The 23,803-nt window shown below is 41.4% G+C and overlaps 1 protein-coding gene across 2 annotated transcripts in view; it reads right to left on the bottom strand.

Annotated features, from left to right (window-relative positions):
• KIF26B (kinesin family member 26B) overlaps window positions 1-23,803 on the bottom strand; it is a 293,062-nt gene that overhangs the window by 198,446 nt on the left and 70,813 nt on the right. For both annotated transcript variants that reach the window (XM_068676375.1, XM_068676376.1), the window contains one exon: window positions 3,609-4,142. In XM_068676375.1, the coding sequence (XP_068532476.1) occupies window positions 3,609-4,142 (534 nt within the window). The remainder of the gene's footprint in view (window positions 1-3,608; window positions 4,143-23,803) is intronic.

Below are 23,803 nucleotides of genomic sequence, written 5' to 3'. Positions count from 1 at the left end.
AGGAGTTTTCTCTGAGCAAGCAAGGACTGAAATTCCTTTGAGTGATAGAGAGATCAACAGAAGCCTTTACAAGTGTTAAAACACAGTCTGATCCCGAGGGCATGCATAAAAATGCTACCTGCTGGTGACTGAAAGCGCACAATTTTCAGACTCTATTCAATTCTACTGAATTTCAGCTGGTATTTTCCAATATGTAATCATCAGAAAGGGATCACAATTACCCTCTTCAAGTAAGCATTTCAGCATTCCCGTGTTCATAGGAGGGTCTTAATGGGCCATACGTTTTGAGATTAATCAGTTCCCTTTCCCTGCCTCTGATTCCCTGTCTCACAAGAGGGCTGCTTACCAGCAAAATTTGATTCAGCTCCTTACAGAAAACAGCATCAGCTGTTCATTTGTGAGCCAAGCCTAGGGAAGATCACAGGGTTTTGGAACCAGATCTTTGTTTCTGTCTACTCAAAGAGTGGCTAAACACAGAATGATATAAAACAGGGATGGTGAGGACAGATGGGGTCATGTACTCCATCTCCTAATCTCCAGGTAGGGACTATTTTGTCTAAGCACTACTTAGCAGATAATTCTCTGACTTACTCTTTGGAGATTCCATTGGTGAGTTCCCATAATGCCTCCACGAAATTTATTTGAACTGTCTGTATCAGTAGAGAGGTTCTTTTATGTCTAACATACAGCTCCAGTTAAAGACATCATTACTTCTATTTTTTCTGGCTGTAGACATATACTAAATTACTAAATTTGGTAGTATATAAATTTGCATTTGCTTTACTTACTCCTGATACCAACTGCTTTTTCTGCAGAACTGTTTGAATAGTAGGGTGTTATTTAAGACATGCCCTACACTATTGCAGCAGCTGAGCCCTACAATATCACAACACTTTTTATTTATTTCAGCAGAACTCAAATAAAAGCTGTAATTCATTCCCCACAACAAGGTGCTATTGAAGGCAGTCTGGAGGGGAAGATCCTAAGAAGGCATCAATATCCTAGAAATTACAATAGCAGGAATATTTTTTAGTGTCTAAAATTACCATGAGTCTATTCTGAGCCATGGTGTGTCTCTTCCAGAATAATGTGTTTCTTTTTTTTTTTTTTGGTGGTACTTCAGTAAGAAAATACAGTCACACTTCAAGGTACTCTACCATTGCTGTCAAGTTATCTAAGGGTGTCTAACAAAAGCTAATTTACAGTGGGAGGGGTCTACAAACAGGCGCCATTAAGTCTAGAGCGATGAGACTGACTTCTCCTTGGACATCAGTTTGACAAAGTTATAATGTAGAAGGGTACTATAACTCTGTGTGAAGTACAAGGTTTCCATCCCAAGGAATTCTTTTACTTCTTTCCTATTCCTCTAAGCTAATACACAGTGAGGCTTCTATTCTTAATCTATTCTTAAGGGAAGGCAAGAAAAATTAATTAATAGATGTTTGCAAGTAAGTAACTAGTGCCTTTTTCTTTTTTTTTCCCCAAAAATCATGAAAATCAGAGTTCTAATTAAGATGGGATAACAGATTCATCTTCCTAATGCTCTTCCCCAGCAGGGTTTTGTAACTCTAACAGTAAGTACATAATGAAAATTATATGTATATGGGGTAGAGAGATCGAGAATGTTCTGAAAAATATACAGCAACATTGTTTTCTGTACATTAAAGCAGAAGAAGCAAAGCTTGCATCTCATTATCTCAAGTTGCAGAGATCACTAATCAAAGTTATTCCTCCTACTTGATTAATTTCCAGTCTGATACAGATACTACATAACCAAACACTAAAATCCTTTTAAAGACAAAAGCTATCATCGTTATTCCCTGACTGGACAATTAACTGTGACCCTCTAAGTAAAGCGAGAATTTCAACATTTGAAGGTTGTAAAGAGACTATAAAACTTACTATCAACAAACAGCCCATTACAGACCAGCATCTGTAGGATGGTAGGTTTTTTGTGTGTGTGGTTTTTTGTTTGTTTGTTTGTTTTGCAGGAAGGGAGGTGTTGAATCTGTTAGCAGATTCCAGCCACTATCTTTTCTATTTCCAGGTTAGCAAAAGGAGAGGAAAATGACAGGGAACAGCAGTCCTTATGGTAACTGGAGCCGAACAGGATCAGACTGGAAAGTTTTGAGTAATAGATTCTCCTTAGTGAATATTTTTAAGACAAAATGAACTGCCTAGGAACCATGAACGTTATTAAAAAGTAAACAAAAGACATTTTCGTAGAAGATGAGCTAAACAATTGTGAAAGCAATGAGACTGAACCAATTTTCCTAATACAAATAATAATTCAGTTTTCTTAATATGCGTTCTTTGTTTATTTCTTTTCTTACATCAAATGCTTTTGTCTTAGATCAAACTATCATCACATAGTGATCTGCCCAAATGTGACTCAGGTTCACTAGAGCATAGATCCACAACACAACGGTCACATATTTTCCAGATAAAATAACTGTAATTCACTTCTAGTTTTACCAACTCTTCTTTGGTGCATGGCTGTATCTTAATGCTTATGAATAACATTGTGGGTTGTGGTTTTTTTTGTGTTTTTTTTTTTTTTTTTTTTCTGGCTATAATACCAGTCACTCGTACAAAAAAATGTTAAATATTAATGTAGGGATGTATCTTGCAATCTGTTCATAACTTTGTAGAAAGACCAACTTCCAAAGATTCATGTGCCTAAGGAAGCCAATAGGGATAGCTGGGAGAATTCAAAAAGAATAGCCTTGTATTGCAATATGCAAGAGCTTGGGCACTCTAAAAATCTCACTACCTGCAAAAGCAAGTGCTTTGGAAAGCCTGCCTCCTCCTTCTGCACAAGTTAATGTGAATGGGTTCTACAGCTACCTATGAGTGTGTACAGTTACCAAAAGTCAGCCCTCCAAAAAGGAGGAAAAAAACTACTGAGAAGTATATGGAAACAAGCCCCAAACTGCTCAACTCTGGAGACTACTGATCCTTCTGAATCCATGAGAATTAATACAAATCAGAACAATAAGAATCAGTTTAATGTGCAGAAGGACACCAGCACATACTAGCATCAACAGGAACCTGTAACTTCGGGCACATCAACACAGCTGGTGGCTGCTCAACAAGGACTATAGGATCATATACGCCCCGATAAACCAAAAGTCCCTCTGGAAACTTCACATATACCCAGCCAAAATTTATTGGTACATCAGTGCTGTTTTCCACTTGTGAATAGACAAATGTGGTTGACCTCCCAGTTGTTGCTCTAACCAAGTATTATGAGGGAGTGAATGAGTTTGGTGAACTGTATGAAGGAATAAATAGACAATGTGGCTAATTATCAGCTAGTAACAACAGCTTGTTTCTATTATTAATAACAGCTGCATTAATAAAAGGTGTTTTAATTAACACTGGTTGTGATCTGTGTCTTCCCCCCAACTCAATTCCCTACCAAGGAAAAGAGAATTTGTAGCACTCTTTTTTTCTGGTCCTCACTATGTGATTGGCTCTACTTCTCCCCAGCAGGAACAAGCAGTGTTCGCATGCCCCTGCAAGCTTGTATGAGGGGGGGAAAAAAAGGCAGGGGAGGGGGGAAAGAAAAAAGAAAGGAACGCATTTTATTATCTTAAATTACTTACTTGGTAGGGGTATAGAGTAACACCATTCGTTCTTGACAAAGACCAGGTGCCGTCAAGGTACTGATGAGCCTGGATAGCCACAGAATTAAGAACGTTACCATTGCTGGGGCTGGTGGCCATTTGAAAGCTGACCTTGGCTTGGTGTCCAGGAGAGCCATTTTTCTTCTCCACCCCATTGACAATTCCTAGACTGTTGGGTTTTCCACTGTGTTTATTGGTGACAAAGCCTGTATAATTAGACGTAGCATAAGGAGCAGGCATGTATGCCCAGTCCCTGGGCTGCAAGCTGCCCATGTGCCGGGAACCCACTAACGTGGGGATGTTGGAGAGGGGTGGGGGAGATCCTGGCGAGGCATCGTAATGTTCTGAGTTGGCAGCCTGCTCTAAGGTCAGCACCATCTGAATGGCCTCTTGCTTCAGCTGGTTCAGGTGTGTGGCACAAACATCGCATCTGTTGTCCTTCTCGTTCCATGCCTTCCGAATGGTATTGGGAACTTGGAGCTTGTCATGAATCACTGAAGAGAAACACGGGTCCTAAAGAGCAAACAGAGAAGGGAGGGGGGGACAGGAGAGAAATATTTAACCACTGTCACCACAGTGAAACATTATTACTGCTGATTGTGCATTTCAAAAGCCAATTTATGAGATAAGCTTAGAATGCAAACAAAAGCCATTAGATACAGTCAACACATGCCAGCAGCAGAGTTAAACAAAAATGAGAAACTGGATCATGTAAGAAAGAAAAAAAAATATTTTACTTTTACTGATAAATGACAAATGTTATAATTCCAATGCAAGCTTCAGTGCATGGCAGGGAGAATGAATTAACCTGCTTCACACACACCACTGCACCTAATTTCTGACTTGAATGAAATCTACTTCTAGTTACACAGGTGAGATCAAGGGCAACTCCCCTAAAATCAATGGGCTTATAGCAAGGTTCGCTATCTACTCATCATTTGTAGCGAACAATTTTCTCCTTGGAAAGTGTATTTTTGAGACAAAACCGTGTATGATTTAAAACCGCCTACCTCATATCTTTGCCTTGTAGGTAGAGTTTTCAATGGCAGTGGTGCTCTCTGTGGAGCCACCCCAATCTGACTACAATGTTGGCCCAAACTGCACAGCAAGTGCTTCAGCAAGTTGTGATGCCAACCAGCAGTCATAGCAGGGCTTATCACCAAACTTGCCTAGTTATGCAGTATTGTGTGGTCTTAGAAATGCAGAGCAATGATGTTTGTTATGCAGAACAAACCATGACAGCTACGTGATGGAAACTAACATTTCTAATGCACTCATCTGAGGTTCTCTCTTTACATGCAAAAAACAGGAGTTCTAGACTAGCAGTGCTGGAAGTGGTGGAGCATATGTATATATTCTGTGCATATATGTATATATGTACATATATGATAAGGTAGGTGAGGAAAAAGAGCTTTATACTCAAGTCACTGGTTATGGAAATTTCACACAATATTTTAGCACTTTTACAGGCCAGGCTTCCCCTCCTTAAGTTTTGGGGACTTATTGGTGGATTTTGTTCTAATTATTAAAAAGATTTACATGCAGTAGCATCAGAATCTATTTTTTCTTCTTTTTCTTTGAGACTTTAACAGCTTCAGCAGCAAAATGAAATCAAACCGGAAAAGTAGAAATAAAAAAAATCCAAAAATAGAGACCACCCTTATCAAGCAATTTGATGAGCCCCATGCCATCAAAGATGGACAGATTTCATGTCTTGATAGTTTAGCTGCACTGGGAAAAAATGAGTAGGGGGTATCATATAAGGAGGGAGAAAATTCATCGGTAAAGGGTCACATTCATTATGATCCATCTTTATTATATACTCAAGCATTTTATTTTCACTGTTTAACTACCGTGAACAGCTCCTCAGCATGCAGTGATTAATTGATTCATAAATCATGGTGCCTCTTTATGCACAGCAGCAAAAGAGCAGTTCTAGCCCCAGAAGCCCAAGAGAGCCATATAAGCTGATGGGAAACAACAGGAGGCTGAGATGTGATCAAGCCTCAAACTGGTCATTTCTATTCCATGCACAAAGGGGGTCAGAGCATCAAAGTGTGTCAGGGAGGCAGGAACTGGATCCTGCATCAGCCCTCCCCCCTTAACCTTCAGGAAAAGTGGCTGATGGAAATCAGGGGGAAAAAACAGGAAGCAAAAGATGTCAAATCCTATTTTCCATCCAAGACCACAACTAGGTCAACAGATCACATCAGATACAGGCACCCCACCCATGATGCCAGGTACGCAGGGAGAGGACTCTACTGTTCCCCTAATGCACTAGACAAAGCCATCCATACAGCTGAAGTGAGGTGTGAGTCTTCTCTCCAGGCTGCTCAATGTCAGTCCAGGAAAAATCCTCGCCAGCTCTTCCTGCAGCTAGCTAATGCCACAGAGCTGGTGGTTGTTCTTTGAAAGTTAACTTCCCTTAGGCAACTGGGCTCGAACCCAGGTACTTATACACAGCATTCAGATCCAGCAGCAGTTTAACATGGAAATTCCTGGATACTATGATAAATATTCCAAGGAAATAAAGCCTTCTCTTAAAGTAAGCAAATGTCAGTATGATATAAATATTCAAGTAGCACACCAGCTTTAAGGAGTGCTGGACAGCAGTGAATTCAGCTTCATCTCAGTGTTAAAACAAACATCAGATCATTCTCTGATACAACAATAAACAGAGAGAGAGGAAGGAATACTGTTCCTTCTCGGGAGTAGAAAGGAATAAAACAGACACCACCTGAATTGATTACTGTTACAACTGGCCCTACTTATCTATCAGACTCCCCTACGTGGATAGTTCAAAACTGGATCCAGGTCTAGGATATGAAACAAAATCCTACAGGATAGCGAATAAATTTGGAGAAACACAGGTTCCAGAAACATTAGTCATAGTCTGTTCTCAACAGCAACAAAAAATGCTAGAGCCCATTTACTTTGTTATTCTGCACTGGGCAGCTCCAGTGTAATTTCGCAGAAGAATTAGTGGACAGACTTGCAACACATCTAGGAGAAGGTCAAGGCTGGACAGTCACAGCACCCTTGTTTGAATAACAGGGCAACGCAGCTACATGACACTAAGTTTCATTATATCATCTGCAAGCAATCATCTGCACACATTCCCCTACAGAATGCCTATTAGTTCAATAAACAGGATCTTGTCCCATAGGCCTGTATGAAATAGCGACGGGCAAACCCCATGAATATGTGGTTTGTGCTAGCTGCACTGAGCAGCAGGAGTTGGAAAGGTTATACTCACTACTAAAACCTGTGAGGTCTCAGAAACCCCATACACACTGTCATGAGAGCAGATTTGCTTGTGAAATCTGAGGTTGACACTGGAAATACCATTTATATTTTGGCACTCATTTCCAGGCCTGACAGAACAAAGTACAGTGACACTGAAATTGAAACAGAACTTTAAAAGTCACATAAGAGTTTGGTTTGAGTTCAGGGCAAAGGTTCATGATGGTTTCTCTTATTGCTCTAATGGTTCACCCATCTTTAGTATAAACAGCATTACTATAAACTCCTATTCCTAGAATAAACACATGAAGACGTGTAAGAGGTCTGAAAGCTTCAGGAGATCTGTCACAACATGGACCACAGCAAAAATGCACAAGGCAAGCACTGAACTAAACAGAGTACTGAACTGAACTTGTCTGCAAGGAGCATTTTCGCATTGAGTTTTCAAGCTCAAGTAAAGACCAATGCCAGCTATGCTTGGCTGTTCATCGTCTCTACTCTGGCCATCTATTAATTTATCCCTCCTCTTTGGTCTTGAATTATAAAGCCACGTTGGAAATACAGTAGAGTTAAGAAAGTTTTGCTTTTTAGAGCCATCACAGACAGAGATGCTGAGGAATTTGTGCTTTACCCATTAAGCAGGCACTAGTTAAAAAACATTGAAGTTCACAGCTGTAACAGGGTAAATGCAGCCCTGACCTCATGGAGGAGGGGGGACCGCACAACTGTAGGTCATGTAAGGTAATGCAGAAGCATCCTCTCTTTGTCTGCCTTCATAAAGCTGTACCTTGCTCTACAATTTTCATGACATTGCAACTCCATCACTGGAAAGCAAACCAGGAAGAGCAATTCTTTCCTTCCTGCTACCCTGCACGGTGCCCATCTCCCTCTACAGAGAAAGCAAACACTTTTAGCATGAAGGACAGTGCTTCACACACACACACACTCATACAAAGCTCAAAAGGCGACAGGACACAAGCAGACAGAGCTCAACTGGTGCAGAGAGGAGCAGGCCAAAAATAGGATGAGCAATTTGCACTTCCATGTTACATGGCACCCAGCTGATCAGAGGTTCATAAGCAAATGTTTCATATGCCTGTTACTTGTTTCACAAACCAAGAAGGTCGACAGTAATATAGGGCATGCAGTTGTGCATGAAATCTTAAATTTTGTTCTGCCAACTGTAGCCAATCCTATGTCGTTACCTCAGAGAAAACTCAACTTTACAACGGATCTCAAGACCTGCTTATCAAATTTTGGTTTTCAACACCAGTATTATTCATTGCTCTTCAGGGAAGAACAAAGCAGTCAACACCAGCTAGATCACAGAGGTCAGCCTCTGCTTGGAGATGCTCACAAAAAACTCATGGATTTCCCTTGTTTCTGAGAGGGTCCAGGCAGCAATGACTGCTGGTGTGTAATCCATCACACAAGGAGAGGGGAGAAATAGGGGGAACACAACAATCAAAGCTCTGCCCTGGAAAGGGTGTTTTCCAGATTCGCATTCTCCACAGGCAGGGAGTAAAAGAACTAATTAAGAAATGTAAGTAGGAGGGAAGCCTTAACCCTGATAAAAAACACATGTTTTTCCATGACTGTGCAAACATCTCTGCTCTAAACACAATCAGGCTAGTCCACGGTTAGTCTCTATTTAAAAAATAAATAAATAAAGTCAGCTTTTTCTGTTCTCTTTTCTCTCTTGAGGGCTCACTTTCTAACCTAATAAAAAGATTATACTTGTAAATTTACTTTCCAGAGGCACTTGGGCTATTTTCCAAGTGACTCTGCATCCTAACTTAAACATATCCTATCGTCTTCGAGGCTACATTTCAGAGATCTGCTGTTTTCAGCATTCCAGAGCCCCAACAGTTGAAAAACAGCTTCTCACTGTTACAATGGCACCACTTCTGTTAAAGCAAAAGCATGTTCAAATAAGCCTCAGTCAGTGGGAGTTTTTCCTCAAATAAGGATGACAGGAAAGAGACCATGACTATAAATTAGTAGGACTGTATCACCAGACTGAGCTGGGAGCCTTCAGATAAAAACCAGTTGGTTTGCTAAGTAAAGACTGAACCATCTGAATTATCTAAGGTGACAGGATCTCTGCTAGCACAAGCAGCCTTTGCTGAGTAAAAGCAGAAGTTGTACATGAGGAAGACCAACAGGGCAGTGCGATGGCCTCCCTTTTTCTTTTGCTCTGCACATCTCAGCTCCTTTGCTAGAAAAGGAGAATATAATTCCCTCTTGTCATTCAGGAACCCTCTCCTCTCCCCAGCTGCAGCATCCCCCTGCAAGCATTGTTACTGCACACTGGGAAGACGGCAGAGAGAGCAGAGAGAGGGCAGAGAAGGGAGGAATCCTGGACTGGAAGATTGTAAGGAGGACAAAAGGTGAGACAAAGGTTGTAAGGGAAGAGAAAGGGAGTAAAGGAAGAGGCTTTTTATATGACCCTGTTTCCAACAAGCCCTTGCAGAGAGACTCTCTCATCGACTGCAGTAAAAACCTTCATGGTGTTATCATAACCCACCTCTTTAGCTAATACCATTTTTGTCTCTCAAGCTTCAGAATTTGCTTTCTGCTGATGATGTGAGCCTTCACTTTCACAGAGGCCACAAGAATGCTCCTTGCCCTACAATGAGCATCTCCAGAATACATCTGTGGGATGTAGGAGCAATTTTTTCATAGAGCAGGGGAGGGGGAGAATCATATCATGATCCTCTCTAGTATAGCCCTCACAAGAGTTTCAAGGAGTTTTTCATGAGCTGGCAGATACTACTGACATTTGGACTTTAATAATTTAACATTTGTCAGTACAAACCAGCCACTCTGCAGCCAGAGAAATGCACTCCCTCGGTTTAGGCTCTTTGTCTTCCTATCTGAAAGAGACAGATAAAGTCTGAGAGAGACTCCCTCTCAGTAACTTGCTGCAGCAGGAAGCAGGGGAGAGAAAACACTGGAAAAAATAGATGGATTAAAAAGGGGGAGGAGGAACAGAAGAAGGGGCAAAACAAAAAGTGTTTTCTAATTGCCCAATGGATCAGCTTATGGCTCTGATGATGGATCAGCACTGACAGCCTTACAGCTGCACACATCTGGCACACAGGTGTTTGTGTTCGCATTTGATAGCTAGACAGCAGCCAGATTTTTAATTGGGTTGGGAAGAAGAGATGGAATAGCAGCAGGAAAATCTAAATATACACTCAATGGTGCAAATCCAAGCCTTGCCCAATGAGCTCTTCTGTTCAGCTGTCTGGGGCTCTGCAGCCCAGACCTAAATCTGTGACCAGAGCATGCAGAGGGTGTCCTGGAAGAGTATTTCTTCTGTAGCTACATGGTAGACCAACTCAGCCCTTGCCAAAAGGGCAGAAATTGTCAGCTGCCTTTCTGTAGCACAAAGAACAAACACAAAGCAGCACTGGCCTCTTCATTTGTGCTGGAAAAAGCAGTGGGCCTATTCTCTCCTTCCAGCCCGGTGAGTTCCTGCCCAAATGCTGACAGATTGCATTTGCTTTCCTAGCCGCCAGAGCACACTATGAGCTTGTGTTCAACCGATTACTCACCTTGGCCCCCCCAGTACTTTTTTGTGTCACTGCTGTAAGCAGTCTTGTGTCATGTACAAAACCTCGATGTACCACAGATGTATTTTTGCTCAAGTTTCCAGTCACCCCACAGAACTCACTTGCTATAGTTGCCTTTTCACTAAACTGGTTGCCAGCCTCAAATTTGACCTAGCTATTGCTAGAATGAGATGCTTTCTAGAGCCTACAAACTGCTAGCTTTATCATCCAGATGTCTGGCCTCATTCCTCACCAGGGTGGCAAATATATATTTTTTATTTTTTTTTATCCACAAAAACCTTCCGAATGCCATTCACAAAGATACTGCTCTTGTTGGCATCCTGTACCCACCCTTTCAAACCCATCTGGGATAAGCACGAAGCATGACTGACCTATAACTACATGGGCCAGACCTGTTAAAATACAGGAATAACATTAGTTTTTCTTTGATCTTTTCAAATCTTCCCATTATTCCAAGCTTTGGTAAGCACTGAATAAACAGATCACATGAACCTCTAAGTAACCAGGCTACAGGAGCAATTATTCTTATAAAACAACTCCAGATTTTCAAAGCTTAGCTCGCTTTTCCTGTGAGAAGAACACTGCAGTCCTTTGATGAATGCCAGCACTGAGCAAGTATTGACGTTGTAACCTGTGATTTCTCAAATAGGTGTCATACCTGAAGAATGGTAACTAAACATCACAAGTGTGAAGGTCAAGACACTATCTGTGACACCTACATACTTACTGTACTCATGATTTATAAATGGATTTGCAGCAAGCTGAAATCTCTTGTAAGTGCTATTCAAACACAAGAATCATATTCCTTTTCTTTTAAGCAGTTATTAGCAGAATTATTGTTTATTTCATGGCCCTCTCATTCTCAGAAGAGCTATTCAGAATGTAACTTTATCAAATCTTTTCAGCTTCAGCACATCTACAACTGACGTGCATCAGAAAATCAAAAAGATTCTGTCCTATTCAGCTTACTTTTGTGTCCTGTTTTTGAAAACCATTCCTGCATGCTCACTCATGAGCTTTTCTCTCCATATGAAGAAACATAAGTATCTTCACAGAGCAGGCATATTAACTAAGATCACTGTTCTGCAGAAAAAAAAAAAAAATACCAATAGACTAATAACAGAGGTTATTTTATACCGGGTAAAGAGATTTGCTTTTGCACGTCTGATCTTCCTTTCTCTACTTGGTTTTCTTTGTTCCAAAAAGCTGTATGAATAAAATTCTACCCGCATTTATCTGAATTTCATGCAGAGATTCTGACCTGAGCTAACTCTCCATCTTGGATATGCTCTCCTCAAGCAACACTCATTCAGGATCTTTTCTTTGCTGCTGCTATCAGATTTCTACCCTCCTTCCCAGCTTGACTGGTGAGGAGATGGGAAGGTCAAGGGTATGAATTGCCTAGACACAGCGCATCGCAAGCCTTAGTGCAACACTTATTATGGTCTGTTAAAACCTGCAGAGTTTTACTGCAATTTAACAAAGCCATTTGAAATTCACACTTTAAATTAAATTGACTTTGTTTCATGTCCTTGAATACGAAAACACCAGACAACCCAACTAATCTTAATCTTAGCAAAACTGCAAGTAAAAGTAAAATCCTGCCCACTTTATTCAAATCAGATGGAGCTCATCTGTGTGCCAGCTAGGAAACAACATTTTCTTCCTGACCTCTGGGAAAGTATATCACAAAGACAATATCCACTTTGCAGTAATAATGAAGTCTCTCCGTGCAACTTCACAGTCAGAGACACATGAAAATTTTAAATATATTTGCTTCTTCACTGTGTTTTCAGTTTGCATTAGATAGATAACGTTGTTAAAAACACGTAATTTAGAAATAGGAGCAAGTCTCCCTTCTGCACTGATTCTCAAATCCTTGCATATGTGGCGAGTTCCAAGCTGCACACAGACCTGCTCTTATCACTCAGCAGCAGTCATATCTCAAACTAGCACTGACTGGAGATTTTTACCAGCTTTTTATTCCAACTGAACTAAAGAGCATACACCTCAGCATCTGCAGAGCTGTTACATGCCCCGTTCAGGAGCTATTTCCTTCACATGAATGGACCCAGGATGAAGTGGGCACTGTGAAATCTGGAGGGCTGGTTAAGACCACAGAGAACAGTCCCAGGATCACTGTGCAACCCCTGAGGTTACAGAGTGAGAAGATGAGATACCGACTTGAAGCTGATGGTGAGAAATAAGGGGGGGTGGGGGGGGAAGCAGTGGAATGATCTATGGAAGAATATATATTTTTTCCAAACTGATTTCTGATACAAATAATTTGAAGGGCTAGCTGATGGGATCAGCAAAGATTCAGAATTGCTGACCCAGGCAGAGAATCACACCTCTGTTAATGTGTTGTACCCTGCTCTGATTTCCCAAAAGACTTGTGCTGCATTTTAGGTGCAAAGAAGTTGCACAAGGGCATCCTGTTATTTGCTCTGAGGTTTGACAGCACCTGTTTGGAACATCCTCCTTGATGCACAGCAGGCCTGAGGTGAGCTGCTGGTTTAAATAGTAGCCACACATGAGGTGCTGACAGCCACTTGCTCTGTAGGCAGCTAATGTTCCCTTCTATCTAGCCATGCAGGCTCTCACGGCCTCAATCTCACCTGCTAAATCCCTTCCCTCAGTAGTATTGGGCCTGTTGGCATTTACCACCTCTTTCTCACCCCAAGCCCTTCACCCATAAAAGGGCCGTCCTGTTTGGTCCTGCCTTTGGAGTCTTCACAAACTCCCGTTGTGTCCAAGAAACTACATGTACATTTCTGTGACTCAGCACCTTGGAAATCCCCCTTTTTTCCACAGAAAGGGCAAAACGCCACCATCCTGCTTCTCTCCTCCCAGGAAAACAGTACCTACACTTCCCCTCTGTCTTGCACAGCCTTTTGCAGTCCTGCCCCTGGCTCACTGGGGCTAACGGGTGTGCACAGCCCCCAGACCAAGCAGGTCCCCCCTGCCCCTGAGCCCCTCTGCTCCCCTTCACCCTGTGCTCTGCTAATCCCAGGTTCAGGCTAATCAATACCACACTGATCACACTGGATGTGCGTGACACTATTCATTATTGTTATTAGCATCAATAATGTGAACCAAGCATAGAAAAATCCCAGTGCAAGCACTGAAATTTCATTTTAACAGTTTTAAATTATCTCAGGGTGGGTTACACTTGCATGTGAAAGCTTCTCAGCTTTGATGTAATACCAGACATTAACCAGATATAGCTTTGTATTTATAGCCATCTCCATTAACACAATTATATTAAGAGCATGTTAATGATCTAATTATCAAAATTGTCTAATTATGTTTTTGCTTAATTTCTTTTGTGTGCATGTGATAACTTGTAATTATTGCTTGTGATCCCTGGAACCCCTAAAATGAGATGTAACATATCAAAGACATTTTTCTTTAGAAGTGAAATTTGGGTATGTAAATATACTTCTCTCTCTAGGATTTTATCACTTTTGATGACTCACACCAGTGAGATCCAAGAGACTCCTATAGTCTACAAATTTCTCATGTAAAGTACTTTAGATAAATGTATACCATTTTTATGCCTACATAAACAAAATTACAGATACATGAAAACAACCTAAAACCAAGAAAAATGCACCACAAAGTTAAAATCTTTATCTTAAAGGATGCTGAGTGCCCCCAACTCCATGCAGTCAGAGTAATCTAAGGGCATTAGGGCAGTCATGAAAGAACATTTATTCCACTTAGTATAAAGGGCAGGGAGTTAAAGCACACCTCAGCTTTTCAGCTGGGAATAATTTCAGGAACAAAGTTGTTTGCAGGTTTCCACCCATGTGCTAGATCAACTTATGTTTGTTTAGCACGGTATAAATGTTTGGGGCATGCAAAGAGGAGGTGGAAGAAAAAAACAAGTCCATGAAAAAAACAATGGAAGTACCAAGAATCTGCCAGCTCTCTCAATGGGAAAAGAATTACAGACACGACCACTTCACAGCATGAGAATGGGCCACCTTTGCACGAGGCAAAGCTCTGTTCTGTTCTCCAGCCTTGGGGCAGCTGCGCTGTTTTAACCATGCCAACATGGCTCAAGTGGTAGAATGTGTGTTATGACAAGCCCTCAACAAGCAGTCTTTTTCTCTGAAGTATGCTACAAACCTGCTAAATTTCATTAAACTCTGTGTGATTTTGTACGCAGACTATATGCTAATTTGTATGCTTTAGCATATGCTTCAGCTCCAGTTCAGCAGACTCTGGCTGCATCTGCTGCAGTGGCGCTGGGGGAAGGGTTTTACAGGATTTGGCACTTTGCACCAAGGGCAGGTGACAGAGACTGGGGCTGAGGGGCTGGTGAGTGCAGAAAGATGCCCGAGGCAGATAAGAAGCTGTGGTCAGGATGGGAGCTGTGGGGCTGTTGAGTGTAGCTTTACGTGAGAAGGACAGAGCTCCAGCTCCACTCACTGTGGCTTCTGGAGACACCTAAGGACTTGCCTTGGGTTGCTCCCTCCCAAGGCACCCCGAAGGCACTCACCACACCAGCTCTGGCCCAGGCTGACACAGCTGTCCCATACAATGTAAGGGCACGGCTCCAGAGGCTGCTGGGTCACTTGGCTGCCAGGCAGCTGGTGGTCTAGGTACAGCAGAAACCTTCGTGGATCTGAAGCCAACTGAAAAAGCAACTATTTGGACAGAGTTGCCAAGGATAAAAAAGCATCATATGAGTTAGGTAACCTGTGTTAGCCACTGGAATTTGGCTGGCCACCCTGCACAGATGAAGGACGTTGCCCTTAAGTTGCTAGCCCTGGGAGATGGAGGGATGGGACACTGTTTATAAATACCTTCCTGAAGAGATATCCAAGCATTCCTGTAACCATTTTGAAGCCTATCCATGCTGTAACTACAAAGCAGAGTGCAATATGATTCTGTGGGCCTTGATGCGTCCTCTGGGAACAGTGCTGCTTCTGGAGACTTAGAGCCAGGACCAGCAACGTGGCCTAACACTTACCACTGCACTTCTCCGGGCTGGTTAATGCCCTGCTGCAATACATATCTTCACAGTAAGACATGACATTAAGGAAACTTTGGGGCATAGCTAATAAACACTTCTGCTATTGTCACTGATTAAAATAGGAACAACCCAAACCCGAAAAGTAGGCATAGCTTCAGTTCAGAACTATCAGGTTTGTTCAAAACCAACCACGCTGTCACAGCCACCACAGCCTGTATCCCATTCTCCACACCCTCACAAAATCCCAAGCAATTCCAAGGGTGGAGGCTGTAATAGGGCTCAGTTGGAAGGCGTTCTCATCAGGGTCTCAATGAAAGCATTCAGAGCCGAGGGAGGCCAAGCACTCCCTTCCCCGCCCGTCCCCTCCCCTCATGCATCCGCTGACAACAGAAGCCTCGAGCCCTTGCTGAGGGACCACAGGGGACAGGCACATAATGAGCCCTCGCTGCTAAACAGCACGGTGTTGTGGCCCCCCGTGACACTGATCTACAAGTGTGGGCTAAAAACATACCTCCCCCACTCCCAGCACAGCTCACGTTCAGTGCTCAATAAGCTGACTGCTGACAAGCCCAAGAGGGGATCAGCCTCTTGACTTGTGTGGTCTGATGAAGGCTAAGATTACAAATCTTTTCCCAAATAGTCCCCAAGCGAGCCATGCGAAAGAAAAAGAAAAACTGAAAAGAAAAAAAAAAAAGAGAGAGAGAGAGAAGGGAAAAAGGGGAAGAAAAAGCTTCTAGTAGAGCCTGGTAACACTACCCAGCCTCAAATCAAAATACAATGTTCATCAGGTTACGGTGTCAGCTGTAAAGCTCTCTAAGCAGCGGGGAGGAAAATGGACTTCCAACCTTTGTAAAGATGAAAGACACTTATGACTTCAGATAATACAGGGCTCCTTGTGTACCCAGTCACAGCATAATCGATAGGGAAATGGGAACGACATCTGAAAGGATGAAACTGCTAACTCTAGAGGCAGCCACTGGTGCAGCCACTATGGCAGTGCTCTTGAAATGCATTGATTAAATCCCCCTACCAAAGGCACCTCCTGCAATTAATTTATCATTTCAAGACAGCAACCCTCTGTAAACTCGGGCTCCAGGTTCTTCTCTACTGAATTAAGCTCTGTAAGTTCAGAAATCAAGCCCAGTTTAAGAAAAATTGGACATGTCTCCCTATACAAAAATGATTTAGAATAAGCAGAGAAAACCAGTGGGCTCCTGAAGCACCTTGTCAGAATTCCAACAACTACTGACATGTAAACAAGTTATGACCTAAAAATGTCCAGAATTTATCCAAATATTAAAAAAATCTACTTTTTGTTATTCGCTGACAGATAACCTGACATCTGGATTTAAATTAAAGAAAAAGAAAAAAAAAGAAAAAAAAAAGTAGTGTCAACATCTTCAGAAAAGCCTCTTGAAAGAACAACAGTGCAGGAAGGGGAAAACAAGACAGTTATTCTACTGTCTTAAATTTCTTTTGTCTGAATGGCTGAAAGCTGGATATCCAGAAAGAAAAAAGAAATCCAGCTTCAGTTATGAGACAGAAAGCTGTCCTACCACTGCATTGCCTTACTTTCCTTAAAGTTTCCTTTGCAGAGTCTGGGTGCTATTCCTTTAAATTTGAAATTAGTCTCTATTGTTCATGCATCTCTACTCCTGATTCACATACACCTGAACAGTTCCTTCAAAGAAATTGCTGTGTTCTTTTCTGAAGCAGATGTGGCGTGGACTAAAGAACACGGTGCTCTGGAATAAGCACCAAACCTCACTATTTGCAGCACTGTAGCAGAAGAGCCAAACTGAGATGGGCACAGAGCAAGAATGGGAGGGTAGAAGGAGTCTGAGCAGATCAGAAGAAATGAAACATACTGCTACGGCTTTAGGCAAGATTCACAAAGCATAGCAATCTTGAGCATTGTGCTTGTCCTTTGCAGCAAGCTCCTACAGCAGTATCTGCAAACTGGAGTTTGGTGCCCAGTGCCCTTAAGCCAAGAGGAGCAACGTGGACACTTCAGCAGTGACACCTGGAAAAAGGAACCACTTAATCTTGCAAAGAAAAACAGCCAAACGCAAGGTTATATCTTGCTGTAATAAAGCCCCAGAGCTGTGTTCAACTCATTAGACCCTCCCAACTTGCTAAGGTGGCTGCAACATTCTTGCCAGGAGAATGCCCTTTAGGCCATCAGCACCTACCACCCCAAGACAAAAAATCATCGTGGTCATCAACCATGGTGACTGGTCATCAGTGAAGCCATGGACAGGTCCCCCAGTTCAGCTGACCTAATTTGAGACATTCAAGACTAGACTTCCAGACTGACAACAATCCACTCATTATTCTGTATTCATTATTTTGTATTTACTCTTTTTTATGTGTAGATTAACACAGGCACAAAAGCCCTACAATAACTACACTGCTAAATCTAGCAAGAACACTAGATATGTCTCATAAGGAACAATAAAAAAAACCTTGCACACTGGGAGCTGTAAGGACCCAATCCTTACACAAGACTGTTTTAAAACCATACGGCTGCCCTACTTGTTATATTTTTTTGTTAACCATACTCCCAAGTTTATGGGTGGAAACAGTTTCAATGTACACTCAAATATCTCACTACATTTAAATTAATTAGTCATTTTAATTATTTTTCCATGTTATTTTTATGTGCAGTTTGATATTAATAACCAGAAGTGTTCCTTCAGCTCATAGCCTCTATCAGAAATTATTTCACACATTTTATCAATACTACACAAGCAACATGTAAGGTCTTCATGGCTTTTCCAGAACTGATGCTAGAACACCAGGATTTTTCTGTTTTATTAATGATTACAGGGTCTGCACTGATTACCATTGGGACTGGCAAGCTGGAGATGCTGGGAAGTCCAACTACTCCTCTACTCCCCTTTTCCCCCCAATTCTAAATGCTTTTGGTTCTCTCAACTAAACCATACATTTAGTATTGTAATTTAACTCACTCTCCCATGTCACCGTCCATAGAATACTTTCTGGCATGATCACAAAACTCCACCAGAGACCTTTTTTGGCATCCACTTCTATAGCACTTTGTGAGTTATTATGTGAAACTTAGGGGACACGGAAAGAGAAGGATTACAGAGATATCACTTGGTATCCAGTGCAAATATAACTGTAATGAAGTTTGATTTTGTGTATATACGTTCAGAGTTTTTTATGGCTTTTTCCTCTGCTTCTTCTTTTAAATTAAACATTGAATACACTACTGCATATTAAGGTCATTTTATTTCTAGGGACAGTTATGCCTGCACTGCCAAAACATTTTACACCAGGTTTCAGAATAAATGTGAACCTCTGATTCTCCACCCCACCTCCTGCCCCTGTATTCCCAGCCAGGCTTTGCATGCAATTGTTTTCACATCTATTCTTGGCAGCAAGTGTCAGCTATGTCAGATGCATAAGGTGGCCCAAGCACTCTAACACACAAATTAAGCTCTGAAATGTCTCTGTCCTGAACTGCTGTGGCTAGTTTCCTCATGTTCATATTAGCATTTTTAAAAAAATTGACAGAGATCTTCTCTGTTACAAAACAACATGCAAAATCAGCTCTCAGAGGACAATATGAAAATAAATCTCAAAGGTCTGAAGACAGAAATTACCACATTTAGAACGGTGTCTAAGCTCAAGAGGAGAATTTACAGTTTAGTGAAAAAGAATAATTCTCTCTTCTTCCTGACAACATCAGACCCAGATAGAGGATGCAGAAAATGCACTCCTTGCCCATTCTGACTGAGTCAAGGAGTGCTTCACAGAATTTGGGTGAGGAAAGCAGAGCAACAAAATCACAGAATGGCTGGTGTTGGAAGGGACCTCTGGAGGTCACCTGGTCCTGCTCAAGCAGGGCCACCTAGCATTGCACAGGACCATGTCCACATGGCTTTTGAATATTTCCATGGAGGGAGACTCCACAAACTCTCTGGGCAACCTGTGGTGCTGCTATCACCCTTGCAGGAAAAAAGAAAAAAAAAAAGTGTTTTCTGATGTTCAGATGGAACCTCCTAACACATTTTCTCGTTTCTTTTGGAGCAATCCAGCTCCCTGTGTGGGCTACAGTACCCAGCAGAACAGATGCAGCAAACTGAGCAGGGTGCTGAACCCATTTCGGACATGAGATTCCCTGTCTTCATGCATGCTCACTAGGCTGGCACCTGGGCAGTCGATGTGAAGACTCATCACAACAACCAACACTACGTAAAGTCACTCTTTCTTCCAATATATTAAAATGCCTTTCAGGTCCCAGAAAGTAATTCCTGTATCACGTTTCATCTGCAGCTTTCAGCACATTACTTATGAGATGAATCCAAGGAACAAGTTGCCGAGGCCACTAAGTGCAGTGTCTAAACCAGAAAGGATTTTTTAGGGTAAACCAGAGTCTGCACTCTGGCAGCTCCTCATGTAGCCATACAAGGTTGAGAAGGACTTCCACTGGTGGGGACATATTTTACCTGTAATGGCTTATAATGTGCAGTGCTACAGAAATTATATTCCTTTGTATAGGGCAATTTCATGTATAGGACATACTCATTTCACGTTAAATAAATCCATGAAAACAGAAGAAAACAGTATAAGAAACTGCCAAGATAGTAAGTGGTATCACAGCAGTCCTGTGTGCAGAAAATCCCACAGAAGGGAAATGGATGTCATACCTATCACTGAGCTGTGGAGAGGCTTGGCCAACAAACATGTGCCTGAGTGCCCATGCTGCAGAGCCATGGCATCCCATTCATGGCTGTGGAGCTCCCTGACTTGGGCTACCAAGGATCTCATTAAGCCTTTACACCAGTGCAATTTAATTATTTTCAAATGATATTTGCTAGACCATTCTCTCAATTCTGTTCTCACAGGGGCAGCCTGTGCACAAACAGAAGGGGTGCTGGGCACCCCTCCTCTCCCTCCAGAACCCCATTTTCTCCCTGAACAATTTCCTGACCTCTCTGAGACCTCTACAGTTTCCAACTATTAAATCTTTTTAGAAGAAGTAAAGATAATGCTGCAATATGTAAGTGGCAAATAAATAAATAAATAAAAACCATATAAAGCTAAAAATAACTGTAGACTATTCTCACATTGGTTGGGTGGTAGAGACAGGGAAGAGAAAAGAACATTAACAAACCCAGATATTATGTGACTTACCCCATGGAACATCTTTTCTTGATTATGTTTATTAGAGAGCTCCTATCCAAAACCTCAAATTACCCTAATTTGAAACACATTAGGCTTTTCTAATATAAAATACTAACCAAAAGTAACTAAATCTTGCAAGAGCCAGAAAGAACCCATTTTTTTGCCTCTAACTATAAACAACTTGCATTGCAGTCTGACAACAAAAGCATGTCTTTAGGTCTTTAAAGTGCTCTATTGCCTTTTAAATGTTCAAGGCTGGTCCTGCTCACACTAGTTCCATTTAGACCAAATTCCAAAAGGACTATGCCTCTCTTTATGTTTTTCCCTTCACAAAGTCCCCCAATATTTCTCTTCTCCTCCAGTCTTCCAGAAGTACTTCACAAATATGCGACAACTTTACTTTCTTCAGCCTTTTGTCAATTAAAAAAAAAAAAAAAAAAACCTCCTGTATAACATAGCATTGTGTGGTACATAGCATTTCAAGCTATTATCAGTGAACACATACACAAGTCACTGCTAAGGAAATGCTAGAAGATCACTGCATGGTGAGAATTAACACTCTCTCTCCCCTTTGCAGGTGAAGAGGAAAGTCATGTAATTTTAAATAAGATAAATTCAAATTAAGAAAAAATAGGTTGAGTGTTTCATTTTCTTTCCTTTTCCAGAACGAAACAAAAAGCAAATTCCTGAAGCTCTCTCTTTTACTATGTTCTCCTTACATAAGCAACTTTTGATCAGATATCTGAGCAGATTTATACTATCCAGTTAGTTGTCTCCTCAGTGTCCGCTTCTCCAAAACAGCTCATCAGTATCAATCTCACAGCTGGGGCATCGTTCGAAAATCTCCACTTTCAAAACGCTGGCTGCTCGAGATTTTGATTTTTACCAACAGAGCTTCAAACCAACCTCCTGCTAGTTCAGCTAGGAGCAAAGGTATGGAGCAGAAACAATATCATTAATAGACAGAGGGTGTTGATCTAAATGAAATAGAAGTACCAGTGAAACATTATGAAAGGGGATATTTTGTTCTGCCTATGTTCTACTACACTCACCTCAGCCAAATGCAAGCATCTTTCGGCTGTAAATTGAACTGTTTTCATCTCCTCCAGATGCAGAAGCACATGGAATAGAGTGGGTAGAGAGGGATAGACCGGGTAGTTATGTCAACAGAAGTGAACCCCACAAATCACAATATACCCGTTAAAGAAAACAAAGTCAAATGACTTTGTATGTTGAACAAGATATAGAGACTTGCAAAGGATTTTACTGATACTCGTCCTCACCATAGGTGCAACAAAGTCTCTGTCTCATTCTAAAGTAAGTGTTTTTTTTTTGTAGTTTCACTCTGAAGAGTAAGATTGCATCTTCGGTTTTTATTCCAGAGTTCAATTAACTTTTTGGTTATGCTAAATCTAAGCTCCTTGCACCCCAGGTTTGACCGGGTATTTCATCAGAAGTCATTGCAAAGAGGGGAAGACAGCTGCACTGCCAAGGAGCTGTGTTTCAGCAGTGTTAGAAATGCTTCCACAACAGCAGAAATACTCCAGCCCAAAGAGCTTTGTGCATTGTGCACTTCTCTATGCATATCCATTTCCCTTTTTAATCTGAAGTAAATCAAGCCTAACTTAATTTAAGATTTATATGGAAGTTGAAAGATAGATATTCATGCCTCCCAAGCTATTTCCCATGCAGTACAGACTAGCTAGCAGACATCCCTCAAATTCTGCTATTTCCTTTACTGAATTAGCACTCTTCATTTAAAAAAAAATAATAAAAAGTTTTAGTCCTCTGCTTTGGTCTCACATAACATTAAGTGCCTTACAAATCCACAGACTAGTAAGGGCTCACTGCAAGTTCTCTTCCCTCATATATAGATCTATACAGATCTTTGGATCTTTGCTCTATTTGATAAGTGGCCAAAGCCCTCATCAGGAAACAGAGGGAGACCATACTAAACACAAAACCAGAAGCTTCCAGCCCAATTACTCTGAAGCAATTACAAATCACTTGAAAGCCAGATTTTGCCCAGCTTGGGTAGTCAGCTAGCACTTGTGTGTGGAATGAGTACATTTTTTTCCCCTGCCAAGATTCCCTCAATGAACTGATGAGATACCCATTTCTGTCCATCCAGAGTAAGATTTATAGTGTCCTGTGAAGCAGGCTGTTAATATTAGACCAGAAACAACCTGGTAAGGGGAAAAACAATAAGTGAGTGTGAATGGAACTGATGCAGGAAGTTGAAATAAATGGAAAAGAAAATGAAAACAGCCAGCTAAGTGAAACTTTTATCCACTGAGAAAAGGCTCATCCATTACATAAAACGTTCAGAATAGAACATATTAGCTTTCCTGATTCAGAATCTGTGATAAGCTCCTTCATGTTGAGGGATCCCTAAATGACAAGTCTATCTACTTTGGAGATATGATTTTATCAGCGCTACTAAAAGATAAATACCTGGGACTGGTTTCTACTGGAGGATGCAGACTCTGCATTTAAGGAATCAACACTGAGTCTATGAAAACCATGTCTTTATAGCACAGCAGTCCTCGTGCTCAGTGGGCTTTAGGACACTATCACGGGTCAAGTGGAATGATTTGGTGATGCATAGTTCTGCTGGCACAGATTTACCTCTCCTAGAAGGCTATCAACTACATATATCCTCTAAAAGTCACAACTAATAGTATTAGCATCTCCGCATTGACACAGCACAATAACTAAGAGTTTGCACAAGTAAACATCAGACACCTATGAGAGGATGGTAAGACACTGGAACAGGCTCCCCAGGGAAGTAGTCACAGTACTGAGCCTGCTGGATATCAAGAAGCATATGGCAACGCTCTCAGACATATGGTTTAATTTTTAGATAGTCCTGTGTGGAGCCAGGATTTGGACTTGATGATCTTTGGGGTCCCTTCCAACTCAGGATATTCTATTATTCAAAATGGCAATACAACTCAAAAACTTTCAATTCAATTTATACCTGAATGGTGTTTGAACATCTGAAAGTCATAAAAATAATGGATATGCAAAGATAGAGCACTCTAATATTACTTGAGCCTGACTATGCCCACATAGTCAAAGGAGGAAGATAGGTTACTTTGAAGAAAGTGTCTGAGTTTGTAAAGTTTACCTCCTGCTTAAATCACCTCTGGAAAACAGTCTTCCCTCACTCACTATAAGAATACTCCAAATCTATCAAATGGTTTGAATGAAGC

This window comes from Anas acuta, chromosome 3 (assembly GCF_963932015.1).
Source record: "Anas acuta chromosome 3, bAnaAcu1.1, whole genome shotgun sequence".
Lineage (NCBI taxonomy): Eukaryota > Metazoa > Chordata > Aves > Anseriformes > Anatidae > Anas > Anas acuta.
The sequence above is the reverse complement of the archived record's forward strand: the minus strand, read 5'-3'. Positions and strand labels throughout refer to the sequence as shown.